This window comes from Staurois parvus, unplaced genomic scaffold (genome assembly GCF_062004578.1).
Source record: "Staurois parvus isolate SC_StPar_1 unplaced genomic scaffold, SC_StPar_1.0 ptg000347l, whole genome shotgun sequence".
NCBI classification, from domain to species: Eukaryota; Metazoa; Chordata; class Amphibia; order Anura; family Ranidae; genus Staurois; species Staurois parvus.
The window spans coordinates 13932501-13946410 of record NW_028318143.1 but is presented as its reverse complement, the minus strand read 5'-3'; the positions used below and the strand labels follow the sequence as shown (position 1 = coordinate 13946410).

At 37.6% G+C, this 13910-nt stretch overlaps 1 protein-coding gene across 1 annotated transcript in view; it reads right to left on the bottom strand.

Annotated features, from left to right (window-relative positions):
- Positions 1-9419: 9419 nt before the first annotated feature.
- CDKN2C (cyclin dependent kinase inhibitor 2C) overlaps positions 9420-13910 on the bottom strand; it is a 7792-nt gene continuing 3301 nt past the window's right edge. The window contains exon 2 of the mRNA XM_089684459.1: positions 9420-10933. Within this exon, the coding sequence (XP_089540585.1) occupies positions 10568-10933 (366 nt within the window). The 3' untranslated portion in view covers positions 9420-10567. The remainder of the gene's footprint in view (positions 10934-13910) is intronic.

The window sequence follows — 13910 nt, the reverse complement described above, 5'->3', positions numbered from 1 at the left end:
AAACACTGCAGTCAGTAGCACCCAATCCAGGGGTGTATTTACCACAAGGCAAACAAGGCATTTGCCTAGGGCGGCATTTTTCAGGCGGGGCAGCACTTCCCCTCGGAAGATGGCACGGAAGAAGGAAACTGGTGGATTCCAAGAGAGGCTGTGGGTTTCATGACGGTGTATGCACTACCCCATTCTTGTTCCCAGGGATATCTGAAGCTGTGAAAGCGAGTGTCTTTCTCTGCCTCGCTGTGGCGAATGGTGGCTGGTGTATGGGGGCAGTGGTAGTGGAAGGCTCTCTCGGGGGAACTCTATAGCCAGTGGTGGCACTCAGTAACTGCAAGCTCTGTAGCCGGTGGCACCCAATCACCATGAACTTTATAGTCATAGGCAGGCAATCAACATTAACTCTAAAGTCGCTGGCACTCAAAACTATGATACCTCCAATCAATAACATACAATAAGCATGAACTCTGTAGGCACTTGCACCCAATAATCATGAGCACTATAGTCATTGGCACTCAATTACTATACTCTCTGCAGTCAGCAGTACCCAATAACCACAAACTCTGTACTGTAGTCAGCAATGTCCAATAACCATGAACTATAATGTCAGAGGTATCCAATAACCATGGGCTCTGCAATCAGTGGCCAAGTAAACATAACCATTTTCAATGACACCCAATTACTGTGGGCTTCCATAAACATAATATAATATGTGAAAGTCAGTATAGCACCCAACCAATATAAGATCTGCAGCTCCATAGTCTGAGCCATCCAACTACTATGGGCCATCTCATTTGAAACAAGCAGTTACAATGGGATCTGTAAACTAAGGTACCCAACCAGTAGAAGCTAGAAGATCTCTGCAGTCTATGACACCCTCTGCTGCATTATATGACACCCAGCTAATGTGAGCTCTCTGCAGTCTATGGCACCCAGCTAGTATGATCTGTGCAGTCTATGGCACCCAGCTAGTATGATCTTTGCAGTCTATGGCACCCAGCTAATACGATCTCTGCAGTCTATGGCACCCAGCTAATATGATCTCTGCTCTCTATAGCACCCTCCTCTGCAGTATATGGGACCAAGCTAGTATGATCTGTGCAGTTTATGGCACCCAGCTAGTATGATCTTTGCAGTCTATGGCACCCAGCTAATATGATCTCTGCTCTCTATAGCACCCTCCTCTGCAGTATATGGGACCAAGCTAGTATGATCTGTGCAGTCTATGGCACCCAGCTAGTGTGATCTCTGCTCTCTATAGCACCCTCCTCTGCAGTATATGGGACCAAGCTAGTATGATCTGTGCAGTCTATGGCACCCAGCTAGTATGATCTGTGCAGTCTATGGCATCCAGCTAGTATGATCTGTGCAGTCTATGGCATCCAGCTAGTATGATCTGTGCAGTCTATGGCACCCAGCTAGTATGATCTGTGCAGTCTATGGCACCCTTCACTGCAGTATAGGACACCCAGCTAGTATGAGCTCACTGCAGTCTATGATCTGTGCAGTCTATAGTACCCAGCTAATATGATCTGTGCAGTATATGGTACCCAGAAAGCATGAGCTCTGCAGTCTTTGGCACCGAGCTCTGCCATATATGACACCCAGCTAGTATGATCTGTGTAGTCTATAGCACCCTCCTCTGCAATCTATTGCACCCAGCTAATATTAGCTCTTTCCAGTCTATAGCACCCAGCTAGTGTGGTCTGTGGAGTCTGTGGTACCCTCCTCTGCAATCTATAGCACCCAGCTAGTATGAGTTCCATAATCTGCTGTATCAGCAGTTATGAATTCTGAAGATAGTAACACCCAGTTCATACAAGCTCTGTGTACTGTGGTACCCACTGTGCATCAATGACTGTGTGCAGCTAGTGGCACCATCAGTATGAATTATTATCATAGGCACCCAACTAGAACAGTCCTGTCCTGTGTGACACCATACACACAAACATACACACGTATACACAGACACACACATGTATACACAGACACACACATGTATACACAGACACACACACACATGTATACACTATACACCGAGACATGTACACACAGACACACACACAGTGACATGTACACACAGACACATGTACACACAGACACATGTATACACAGACACATGTATACACAGACACACACATGTATACACAGACACACACACGCATGTATACACAGACACACACACACATGTATACACTATACACCGAGACATGTACACACAGACACACACACAGTGACATGTACACACAGACACATGTATACACAGACACATGTACACACAGACACATGTATACACAGACACATGTATACACAGACACATGTATACACAGACACACACACACACACACACATCTATACGCAGACACATGTACACACACACACAGACATATGTACACACATATGTACATACACAGACACATGTACACACATATGTACACATACACACTTGTGTATACACACATGTACACACATGTACACACAGACACACACACGTCCCCATACTTGCTGTGCTGTGTGTCCTGTGATCACAGAGCTGGGACAGTCATCACATCACACAGAGAGCTCAGCTCTGCCTGTGGTTCAGCAATGGAAGCCAAGCAGGAAATGTCAGCTTGTTCAGCAGGAGGACCCGTATGTTCAGCTGATGGCCAGACTGGGCAGAACCTTCTGCTGGGTGTCGCTGGGTGTCACTGAGCTGGGCCCGGTGGAGGAGGAGGCTCGGCTCCTGGGACAGATCGGTCCAGGCAGGAGGAGGTTAAGTATGACAATGGCCGGGAGAACAGAGCAGACTGGGGGTCGCCCATAGTGAGATCTTGGATGGAGGGGACAAGGCTGGCACAGGGAGGCGGGCACCGGGCACACCGCCTGGCAGGGTCACCCTGTTCCTGCTGAGAATGCAGCACACAGGATGAATACACAACGAGGAACTGGGAGAGAAGGCGCCGAAATATCACCAACTGAAATCCGCCTGCGTCTAATAAGCGACTTCCTGACCCCCTCCATCCCCATTATGGAAAGATGCGCCAAAACGGGGGCAACGGTCATGTCTACACTGGGCGCCTGGACTGAAATCTAGGCGCTAAAATGGGAGATAGGCGCTCATAATAAATGCAAGACAGCCTGAGATTAGACGGATCTGAATCGGGTGACAAATCGCGGTGTGTATGACACTGCTGGGCCTGTGCACAGGGTGTGCAATGCTGCATAGATGACTACACAAGATTTTATATTTTATTCCATCACCATCATAAACTGCAATTCTGGAAACCTCTATACTGTATGTATCAAGTATGTAGATGTCATGGGGAAGAGCAAATGTCCATCAAGACTTCTCCTTCATATGTGGCTGCATTGGTGTGTGATCCATCATCCTTCCATTATCTATATATCAACATATATATATATATATATATACACATTAACAATGTCTTCATTTTTCTTTTTGTCTATCTATCTATCTATCTATCTATCTATCCATCCATCCATCCATCCAGCTATCTACTTTCATCCATCCATTATCTATATATCAATCTATTTATCTATTTCTTTAGATTCATTTACACATTATCTGTACATCAATATATCCTAGGAGCGCTTTTAGTGCCCTTTATATGTATGTGTTTACTTATACTATATAAATAAAAGCAATCAGCGTGTTTTGTAGATTATTGATTACTTATACAGTTTTATAATAGATGATGTGTATATGCATTTACGTTTGATATACAAAAACATCTACAAAAGTCATTATCTGCCTGTTAATTACCGTGTATTTCAGACTGGCTATAGAGGCTGAATTTACTAAGCAAGGATAATGATCTTATTTTTTATCTATGTGACCGTAATTTTTAAATTTCATTGGATTTTGCAGATTAGAGACTTGAATACACTAGTGTACATTTATGGTAAATAAAAATGTGTGTAAAAAAATAAAAATAATAATGATAACAAAAAAGTAATAATATATATATATATATATATAATATTTTTATATACAATATTATATAGCAAATATACATACATATATATGTATATATATATATATATATATATATGTGTGTGTGTGTATATATATATATATGTATATATATATATATATATTTGCTATATAATATGTTGTATATAAAAATATGATATATGTGTGTGTGTTTGTGTGTGTATATGTTTTCCTCCAAGAGTCACACAATTTTGGCTCAAAATTCACGTATTTTTTTAACTGAGTTTAACTTCAACTGTGAGTTTCCTGACCCTTGGTTGGAAAAATTATAAACTATACACCCCATGTCTATCAGATATATCTATGTTTCGGCTTTAAACCTTATTGTGTGAATATATTAATTCACTAGTAACGTGATTGGTACCTATAATTTATCCCAAATCATTGCCAACACATACTATTATTTCTACATTAATTATTATTATTAACACTCATAATAATGATAATACAACAGTATAATAAAATGATACATTAAATATGGCATATTTATTAAGCAGTGAATGTGACAGTCACTGCTAGATAGATAGATAGATAGATAGATAGATAGATAGATAGATAGATAGATAGATAGATAGATAGATATCGATTGATATCCCTACTTTAGACAACCACTTTGTGTTGATCAATGACCATGTTATGTCTAAACGAAAGCTAGGCCACCCTCTCACGTCTGAAGGGGATCCTGCTGGGCATTATTACTGATACACTAAATAATATATGCATTTTTTATATGTAAATAGTACATTATTCAAATTTGTAGCAATTGGACTCCTTTTCTCCCAGAGTCCATATACCTCTCCACGAGGTTCTGGACTCCAGCTTGGTGTGGCTCTTGTGGATCTCTCTCATTGGGATTCATTTACTAAAGGAGTAGATATTTTTTCTCTGCAAGGTGAACATTTTCTACTCCTTTAATAAATCGCCCCAAATTTCATATCAGAGAAGAGTCACCGGTGGAGGCTTTTCTTTTATCATTCTATCAGATTCCAGCTGTCATTTATCTCCAGTAGGACTGATAAGGTGATTGGCTCCAAGAGACCCCCCCCCCCCCCAATACACACACATGTGATTTCTAGGACACGTGTTGTTGCAGCACTGGGGTCTGGGTGACCTCTGCAGATACGATGTCAGGATTCTGAGAAGAGAACATCATTGAATTACAAAAATGTACAGCTTACCGTGCAGCATCGATCCTTGCTTGGTTTCCTGTGTCTCTGGGCGGGTAATTTGGAGAAGGTGTGGGGGAGGGGAGGGGTGTTAACCCCTTCTTTCCTGTCTGCTTCTGTTTCCAACAATTGACAGTGATAACAAATGCAGTGACTGTGCAGGCGATTGTTATTAGCATACCATATATCAATATAGAAATGGTTCATAAATGGCCTTTTCAGCTCTAGTCTAGGTAAGAATATCGAACAGAACAACATTTTCCAGGTTGTGTCTTACGCATTTCTATTTTAATTTTCTAGTAGATCTTGTTATGAGAAGAACAGTTATTGTGAAACAAACACCAATGAAAGGGAAGGAAGTAAACTCGTATGTAGTTGGATAATATATTAGCTGTTACAATTTATTGAAAACTTTGATAAACATTTGACACACAGTAATCGAATATGATGGGGGAAAATAACAAGAATCTCATTAGAGGCGTTGTGTCAATTGAGACTCCATGCACACTGGGTAGAAAAAAAAACACTGATATAGAGCTTTTTTGTACACGAGTTTTGCGTTTTTCCTACTAGAAAACGCAAACCAGAAGGGGTTTTTTTCCTGCCTCTGATGTCTATGTGGGTGTCTGTACTACAGATTTGTAGGATATGGAACATTGGGGGATATTTACTAAAGCTGGAGAGTGCAAAATCTGGTGCAGCTGTGCATAAAAACCAATCAGTTTCCAGGCCTTATTTCCAAAACTTAATTGAACAAACTGAAGTTAGAAGCTGATTGGCTACCACAGCTGCATCCGATTTTGCACTCTCCAGTTTTAGTAAATCAACCCCACTGAGTTTATATATTAAAAGCTACTAAATAATTATATATGCCCGAACATTCCAGTTTTAGTAAATCCCCCCAATTATTTTATACATTAGTGCATTCAGTGGTATGCCAGAACGACTGTTCACAATATACATTTTTAGTGTGTGTGTGTATATATATATATATATATATACACACACACACATATATTATATTATATTGTAATATATATAAAATATTTATATATATTCTCATAAACTGAAAGGTCAATTTAATGTTGCTTCAGGTATGTGTATTGTAGGGTATGGAACACACATATGGTACAGATGATAGATAGATAGATAGATAGATAGATAGATAGATAGATAGATAGATACATAGATACATAGATACATAGATACATAGAAGATAGATTTACGTATACCTATGTATATGTGTTTGCCCATATATTATATTGTAATATAATATTAATATATATGTGTATATATATATATATATATATATATATATATATATATATATATATATACACACACACACATTCTCAGAAACTGTAGGGTTAATTGAATGTTTATTTAAGCACGTGTACTGTAGGATATTGTACATTTGATAAATAGATAGATTTACGTATACCCATGTATATGTGTTTGCACATATATACATTTTATATATAATATATATATGTATATATACATAGATATAAAAACTGTAGGGTCAGTTGAATGTTTATTTAGGTACGTGACTGTATTGTAGGATATAGAACATATATATCGTACAGATGATAGATGAAAGTAGATAGATAGATAGATAGATAGATAGATAGATAGATAGATAGATAGATAGATAGATAGATAAATAGATTTACGTATACCTATGCATATGTGTTTGCACATATATAACATATATATATATATATATATATATATATATATATATATATACTGTAGGGTCAGCTGAATGTTTATTTAGGTACATGTATTGTAGGACATGAACAATATTTTTACATGATTGTATGAAATAAACTGTAGGGCGGTGGTCCCTGCACAAGTCCTAGATCCAAGTGCTGGGTGTTCTCCGTCAATCCAATTTATAGACAATCTAGTCCAGGGAAATTCAGGATTGACACGAAGAAAGGATGAATGGTGCAATAAATTGCACTTTATTTATTTAACTGCTCCTATTAAAATAAACGTGAAAAAAATAACAAATCGTTACTTTTTTTGTATCAAATCAGTACAGTCTATTGTATGTCATCCCCTCCTGCAAATATATAGTGAGCGTTTAGTTATCACAGAGAATGATTCAATAGGTACCGTACGTTTATTTAAATGATTTCTTTGTTTCCTTTTGTATAATCATTTCTGTTCTCCCCAGTCATATGTAAAACCACACTTCTTTATAGGGTTTTTTTTTAAAGCTGCATCTTCGCAGAAAACCGATTCTACAATAAACACACCCGATCTTTGATGGATTGTAAACTTATTTTTTTCTGAATTCTACAATTGGATTATTTACAAGTCCCCGGGGGCCGGAACAGTACATGGAATTATTCCAGAGGACCGATCGGAAATATAAAGAACGAAAAGAAAGGCAGAAGCACACAATCTCACTAGAGTGTTAAATGACATTGGAAAAAAAGAAAATGAGGTGAATTTGAAAGAAAGTCAAAGTAAAAATAACATTTTTGAAACACAATAAACGGTATATTATTGCTTGGGATGACGTATAAGCATCTTCTATGAAGAATTATTATAGACACAGATGTTTTACAGTTTTACAATCTTGTGAGTACCTATCCGAAAAAAATATTGTAATTAATATATTATATTACATTATATTATATTTAAAATCAGTTAGATTATTCCAGTTGTAACATTTTTCTACATTTGACAACACATGTTACAATCTGATCCTAAAATCTGCTATAGAATTAAAATTATGTAGTTAATAGGCTACTTGATTCGATATCAATTGAATGGAATTCTTCGGTGGGCCATTGCACGTAATAGTCGTTGGTTAATGATGTGGAGATTTGTAAAAGATTGTACAATCAAATTGCAACCAATCTGGCCAATTACGTATCAAATCTAAGCAAAATCGAACTGGGGTAATTTACTAAAACTGGTGCACTCAAAATCTGGTGCAGCTGTGTATGATAGCCAATTAGCTTCTAACTTCAGTTTGTTCAATGAAGCTTTGACAATAAAACCTGGAAACTGATTGGATGCGGAGCTGCACAAGATTTTGCATTCACCAATTTCTGGTAAATAACCATAAATGTCTTATATACAGTAAAAATAATATATATGTATATGTGTCATATATATATATATATATATATATATATATACACACATAGTATATATTCATATATACAGTATATATATATATATATATATATATATATACACACACACACATAGTAAATATCCATATATACTGCGTGTGTGTGTGTGTATATATATATATATATATATATACATACACACACACACACACACATATGCAGTACATATGAATATATACTATGTATATATATATATATATATATATATATATATATATATATATATGACATAAATTATATATACTATGTGCGTGTGTGTATATATATATATTTATATTTATACACACGATATATACCCTATACACACACAGAGAACACTGAGGAATATGTATATATATATATATATATATATATATATATATTTTTTTTTTAATATATATATTTATAAATAAAAATATATAAATATATATAGTAGTCCTTAGTGTTCTGTTTTTTTCGGGTACAGTGAATCTATGGAAGAGCAACACTGTCACCCTAGGGGGGTTCTATTACATGGAGAAATAGACAAGGGGCAGATGACAATGAGTTTTCAGTGCAGCATTATTAGCTCAATACAGGGTGTTAGTTGTATTTCTGGCAGAATCAACAGATATTTTTGCAATCACTGAATTTAGCAGACCAAAAAGCAAAAAAAAAAATGAAATAAGAGAATTTCGTTATTCATTTGTTTTCATACACTTTGAGGTCCTTGTCACACAGCTAGCTTAGCGCTGCATTTAAAATCACTCATGAAAAGTGGTCCATTGTGTTCAATGGTACCATTCACAATATATGTGGTGTACGACAAAATTATACAGCTACTGATTGGTAAAGCAAACATGTCAAAATATAAAAAAAAAAGTGAATATAACCCCTGCTTTTTTTTTAAAGCAAATGTGCCCATACCCCTCTGTTCAATCATTTATTTAACTTTCCTCAAATGTGATTGGTTGTTGTAAGGTTAAGTGAAAAGAAGTTGGGGGGCATCATAACTACACTGGTGGTCCTTGTTTCGAAATTTGACTTTAGTCCTCTGGCATTTTCTCTAGTACAATACGTAATATTGAAGACTACAAAAAATCTATCTGTATTTATAAAACATGCAGAAAAATGAACAAACCATCCATATTTAGTGCAACAAAGTTTAATACAGCATTGGAGTACAGCATTGGAGTACAGCATGGTGCAGTCATCCCATCCCGGACTTCGAATAACCTCTCAAATACAAAAATAATTCTCAGTTTGTTTTTTTTATAATTTTCCTGAACTTCATTGGGCAGTTGAAAACAAAAATGTGAAAATATAACCCCCCCCCCCCATTACATAAAGGGCCAGCTTTAGTCATAGATGCACATACAGTAATAATTTATAAAAGGCCACCCAAGAGGACAAAATAAAATAAGCACATTTGTGTGACTTATTAGATGAGGAACATGGGAGAAGAGGAGACGGTTTCTGGATAATAAAATATTTTGGGATTGACCTATGCTGGGATCCAGAAACAATGGGCCTCCTTTATGAATATGTTCCACATTGCTGCATATAGCAAGCAGATAAGCTCCCTCTGAATTCAACACTAAACTGCATACATTGCATAGCTGGAAGCAGATTGGCTGCTATGAGAAACACAGACAGTTCTCGTGTTTATTTTCTTGACCTGGGGGAAAGTAATAGATTTGGGGGATTAATGTGTATGTAAAATGAAAGAAGTTTCCCACAGTCACCAATCAGATTAATGTAACAGTAAATAAAATGTAATTCCGCTTGGTTGCAATGAGCAACAGGTCCACATTTCCTTCCTTCATTTATACATCAGCTGGGATAGAGCATGCAGGGAAGCTAAGAAGCAGAAATGGGCACAGACTGGTATGCCCAGTAGGGTAGACAGATATTGGTGGCTGGTGGTGGGACAAGACCCAAGACTTGGAATGAATGAATGGTGGTGGCAGAGAGCTAATGAGTATTTTAACCAGGATAAGGCAAAGCACATCCAATAGCAGATGCCTATATTACAAGGGGATCCCTTCCCCATCATAGTGCAGACATCCAGCCAGCAGCTGTGGCTGGTCTTCTTTTAAGAAGTGCTACTATCTATCATTCTAACCCCCACCCCAGCTACTACCACCCTCCCTCCCCCCTAAAAAAAAAAAGCAAATCACAGTATTTTGGGGATCACACCCCCTCTAAGTCCTTAGAAAGCAGGTGGTACAGAAGGAGCTTTAATCTGTACCGTCTCTGCAGTTCCGATGGAAAGGAAGCGCCCCTGGCAGCTGCCACTACGGTTGGCCCCTGGTATTGCCCTGCAGCCACTGTACCACGGGCTCCCTGCTGTACATCCTGGCCAGGTCGCAGGCGGTGTCCCCGTTCCTGTTCTTGTGGCCCACTCTGCTGTCCGTGTGCAGGACCAAGAACTGAACCATATGCAGGTGGCCCTCCTTGGCTGCCAGGTGCAGGGCTGTGTTGCCATCGTTGTCCTGCAGGTTGACATCAGCATGGAAGTCCAGCAAGATCCTCATGGTGTCGCAGAAGCCCGCCCTGGCGGTGTCGTGAAGGACTGAGAAGCCAGAGCTGTCCTGCAGATTGGGATCAGCACCTCTTCCGAGCAGGAGTCTGGCAATGGCCGGACACCCCAACCGCATCACCTGGGGGGGACACAAAGCACGTTACTTCATAGGTACTGCACACAGGAGACCAGTCCCTGATCCGGGACATTACAGGTCCTATATACACTACATGCAATACAACATACTCCATTTATTTCTGCATCAGGTGTATATCCATCTACCAGTCAATAGATCAATAAGGTGTGACATACAAGGCACAAAAAAAAGAAGTAAATCACACGAAAAAGGAATGTATACCTTGAGGGTTTGAATGCATACTAAAGGCAAGTAGCCTGCTCACTTTACAAGGGAAGGTTCACTTTGCAAAGGAAGTTTCCCTTAGCTTAGTGAATAGGGGGAAAATTCACTTTCCGAAGAAAAGCTAAGAAAAAAAGAATATTTTTCCTTGCACATGATTGGATGATGGAAATCAGCAGAGTTTCACCTCATTCATATAGCTAGGTGCAAATCTCCTTGCAAAGTGAACCTCCTATTTGCCTTTACTAATAAATCAGTCAGCATTACACTACACTTTGGATACTGAATACTGATATCGTTTATATGTGCACAAAAATCACATTGCTTTAACCCCATAATTCCATCTCTGCTTCTTACAGGAACTTGGAAAAATAACTTGTCTATAACAGCTTATACAGATTATACAGACATTGGAAAGGATAGATATGGGGACATAGGAGGCAAATACAAAAATAGGTTTCTGCCTTTCATACACAGAAAAAGTGAAGATAAAGTGATACAAATTAGATACTGTTTACAAAGTGAGGAACAAGACAGTACTCCTACATTTAGATGTATTCTAATGAATACATAACATTATAATATATATATATATATATACATATACACACACACACATATACATTTGTTAGAGGGAGTATACACGCACAAATGTTCCCTTAATAAAAAATAAAAATTATATATATATATATCATGCATGGATGTATTCCCTCGAATGAAAAGATATGTGTATATATATATATATATATATATATATATATATATATGCCAGCAACGCCACTACACTGAGATCTCTGGTTCTAAAACGGCTGACAAGGGGGGGCAGATATTTAACCTGCTTTGTACTGGAGCCTGGGCTGGGCTACAATGCAGCACTCATACGGTCTGTTAACCTTGATGTTCTATTACATATCCTGTGTATATATGTATATATATATGTGTGTGTATATGTGTGTGTATATATATATATATATATATATATATATATACATATCTTTTCTTTCGAGGGAATACACCCATGTTAAATATATATACACAGGGTACGTAATAGAACATCAAAGTTAACAGACCGTATGAGTGCTGCATTGTAGCCCAGCCCAGGCTCCAGTACAAAGCAGGTTAAATATTTGCCCCCCTCATCAGCCGTTTTAGAACTACAGATCACAGTGTAGTGGCGATGCTGGCATTTGTAGTTCGCCGCAACGAACGTTTTTTTTTTTTATAAGCCAACTGCTTATCTCAGATCAAGTCTGGGACTGTCTGGCTTTTCACCCACCAACACTTCAAGATAAATATAGTCATATGCAACAAGGTTCTACTTTAGAAAGCTTAAAAATACTTCGGTATTACATGCTTATAGAATATATATATATATAAACATAAGCCAATGGAACTAATGTCAAAAAAAGATTTATTTTATTATTTCCTTAAACATGTCTGTGTGGATAAATCGTAGGGAATCATTATAGGGGTCATTGATCTGTTTATTTCAGTCCCCCCTGAACCTGCTGGGGTTTGATGGGGGGGGGGGGGAGAGAGAGAGAGAGAGAGAGAGAGAGAAAGAGAGAGATTTACAGGGGTGTACATTTTTAGATACGTATGTTAAAAATAATATATATCACATATATTAAATTAATTTAATAGAACAGGGTTTCTGCTTAGCAAAGTGAGGTGTATTTTCACTTTGAAGAGATGTTAGTAAATAAGGTAAACGTGTGTTCACCCAGTCCTGTGCAAGGGTTATTAAAAGCTTTTTTTTCCTAGCACATGATTGGTTACTTAAAGTGAATACAGTCTAACCTTATTTACTTTACTCAGTGAAAATTTACTTTGCAAACTGAACAGTTTTTATTCCTTTATTAGTATATCCATCCCATTGCGTGTATGCTTTCTGCATTGAACATCATACACACACAGACACACACAACAATCGACACATATCCTATTAAATCTATACCTATATCTGTGTATGGAAGCAGTGGCACCCCTCCCCGGCCTAGTGGCACCTATGTCTGGGCCTTATCACACCTTGGTCTGGTCCTGGCTGCAGACAAGGTGATGTCACCTCTGTAAACAGATGTTATCTCTCTCCTTCTCCTTAGGTAGAGTACACACCTAGATCTACGCTGGATATAGCATTACGTTACACAGCAAGATGCTAGCTGGTAGAAAAGCTCTATAGGAGAGTCTGTAGGCCACACTGGATAAAAGACCAGCCAGCAATCACTGGGTTAATGTCACAGCAGTTGCGAATATTTCTAATTTGTGCTACGACAAAACTACACCACAAGTCCCCTCCACCTGCACAGCCCTGCAGCAGACAGCATAGTAAATGACCTTAATAAACAAAAAGGGCAAACATGAAAATGGGCCATGAAAAATACACCGACAATGTGTGCCACAAAGACAGGCCCTAAAAAGAAAGAAATTATACGCAAATAACATTTTTGGTCGGTTCGTGTTTTTTATTTTGGCTATTTATTTTTATTGGTAATTGTAAAATTGCAGCTAATGTATGTTTGTCATCCGTGGCAAGACCAAATGGCCAATGTATCTCAAATGTTATTACACTAAGGGCCCTGCATCAATGTTTTTATATATCCTACATATAAAGGGCTTTAGATATATTTCATATATATATATATATATATATATATATATATATATATATATATATATATATATATAGATAGATATATATATAGATATATTTCATATATCTATATATATATATATATTTTTTTTAGAAGGCCTTTGA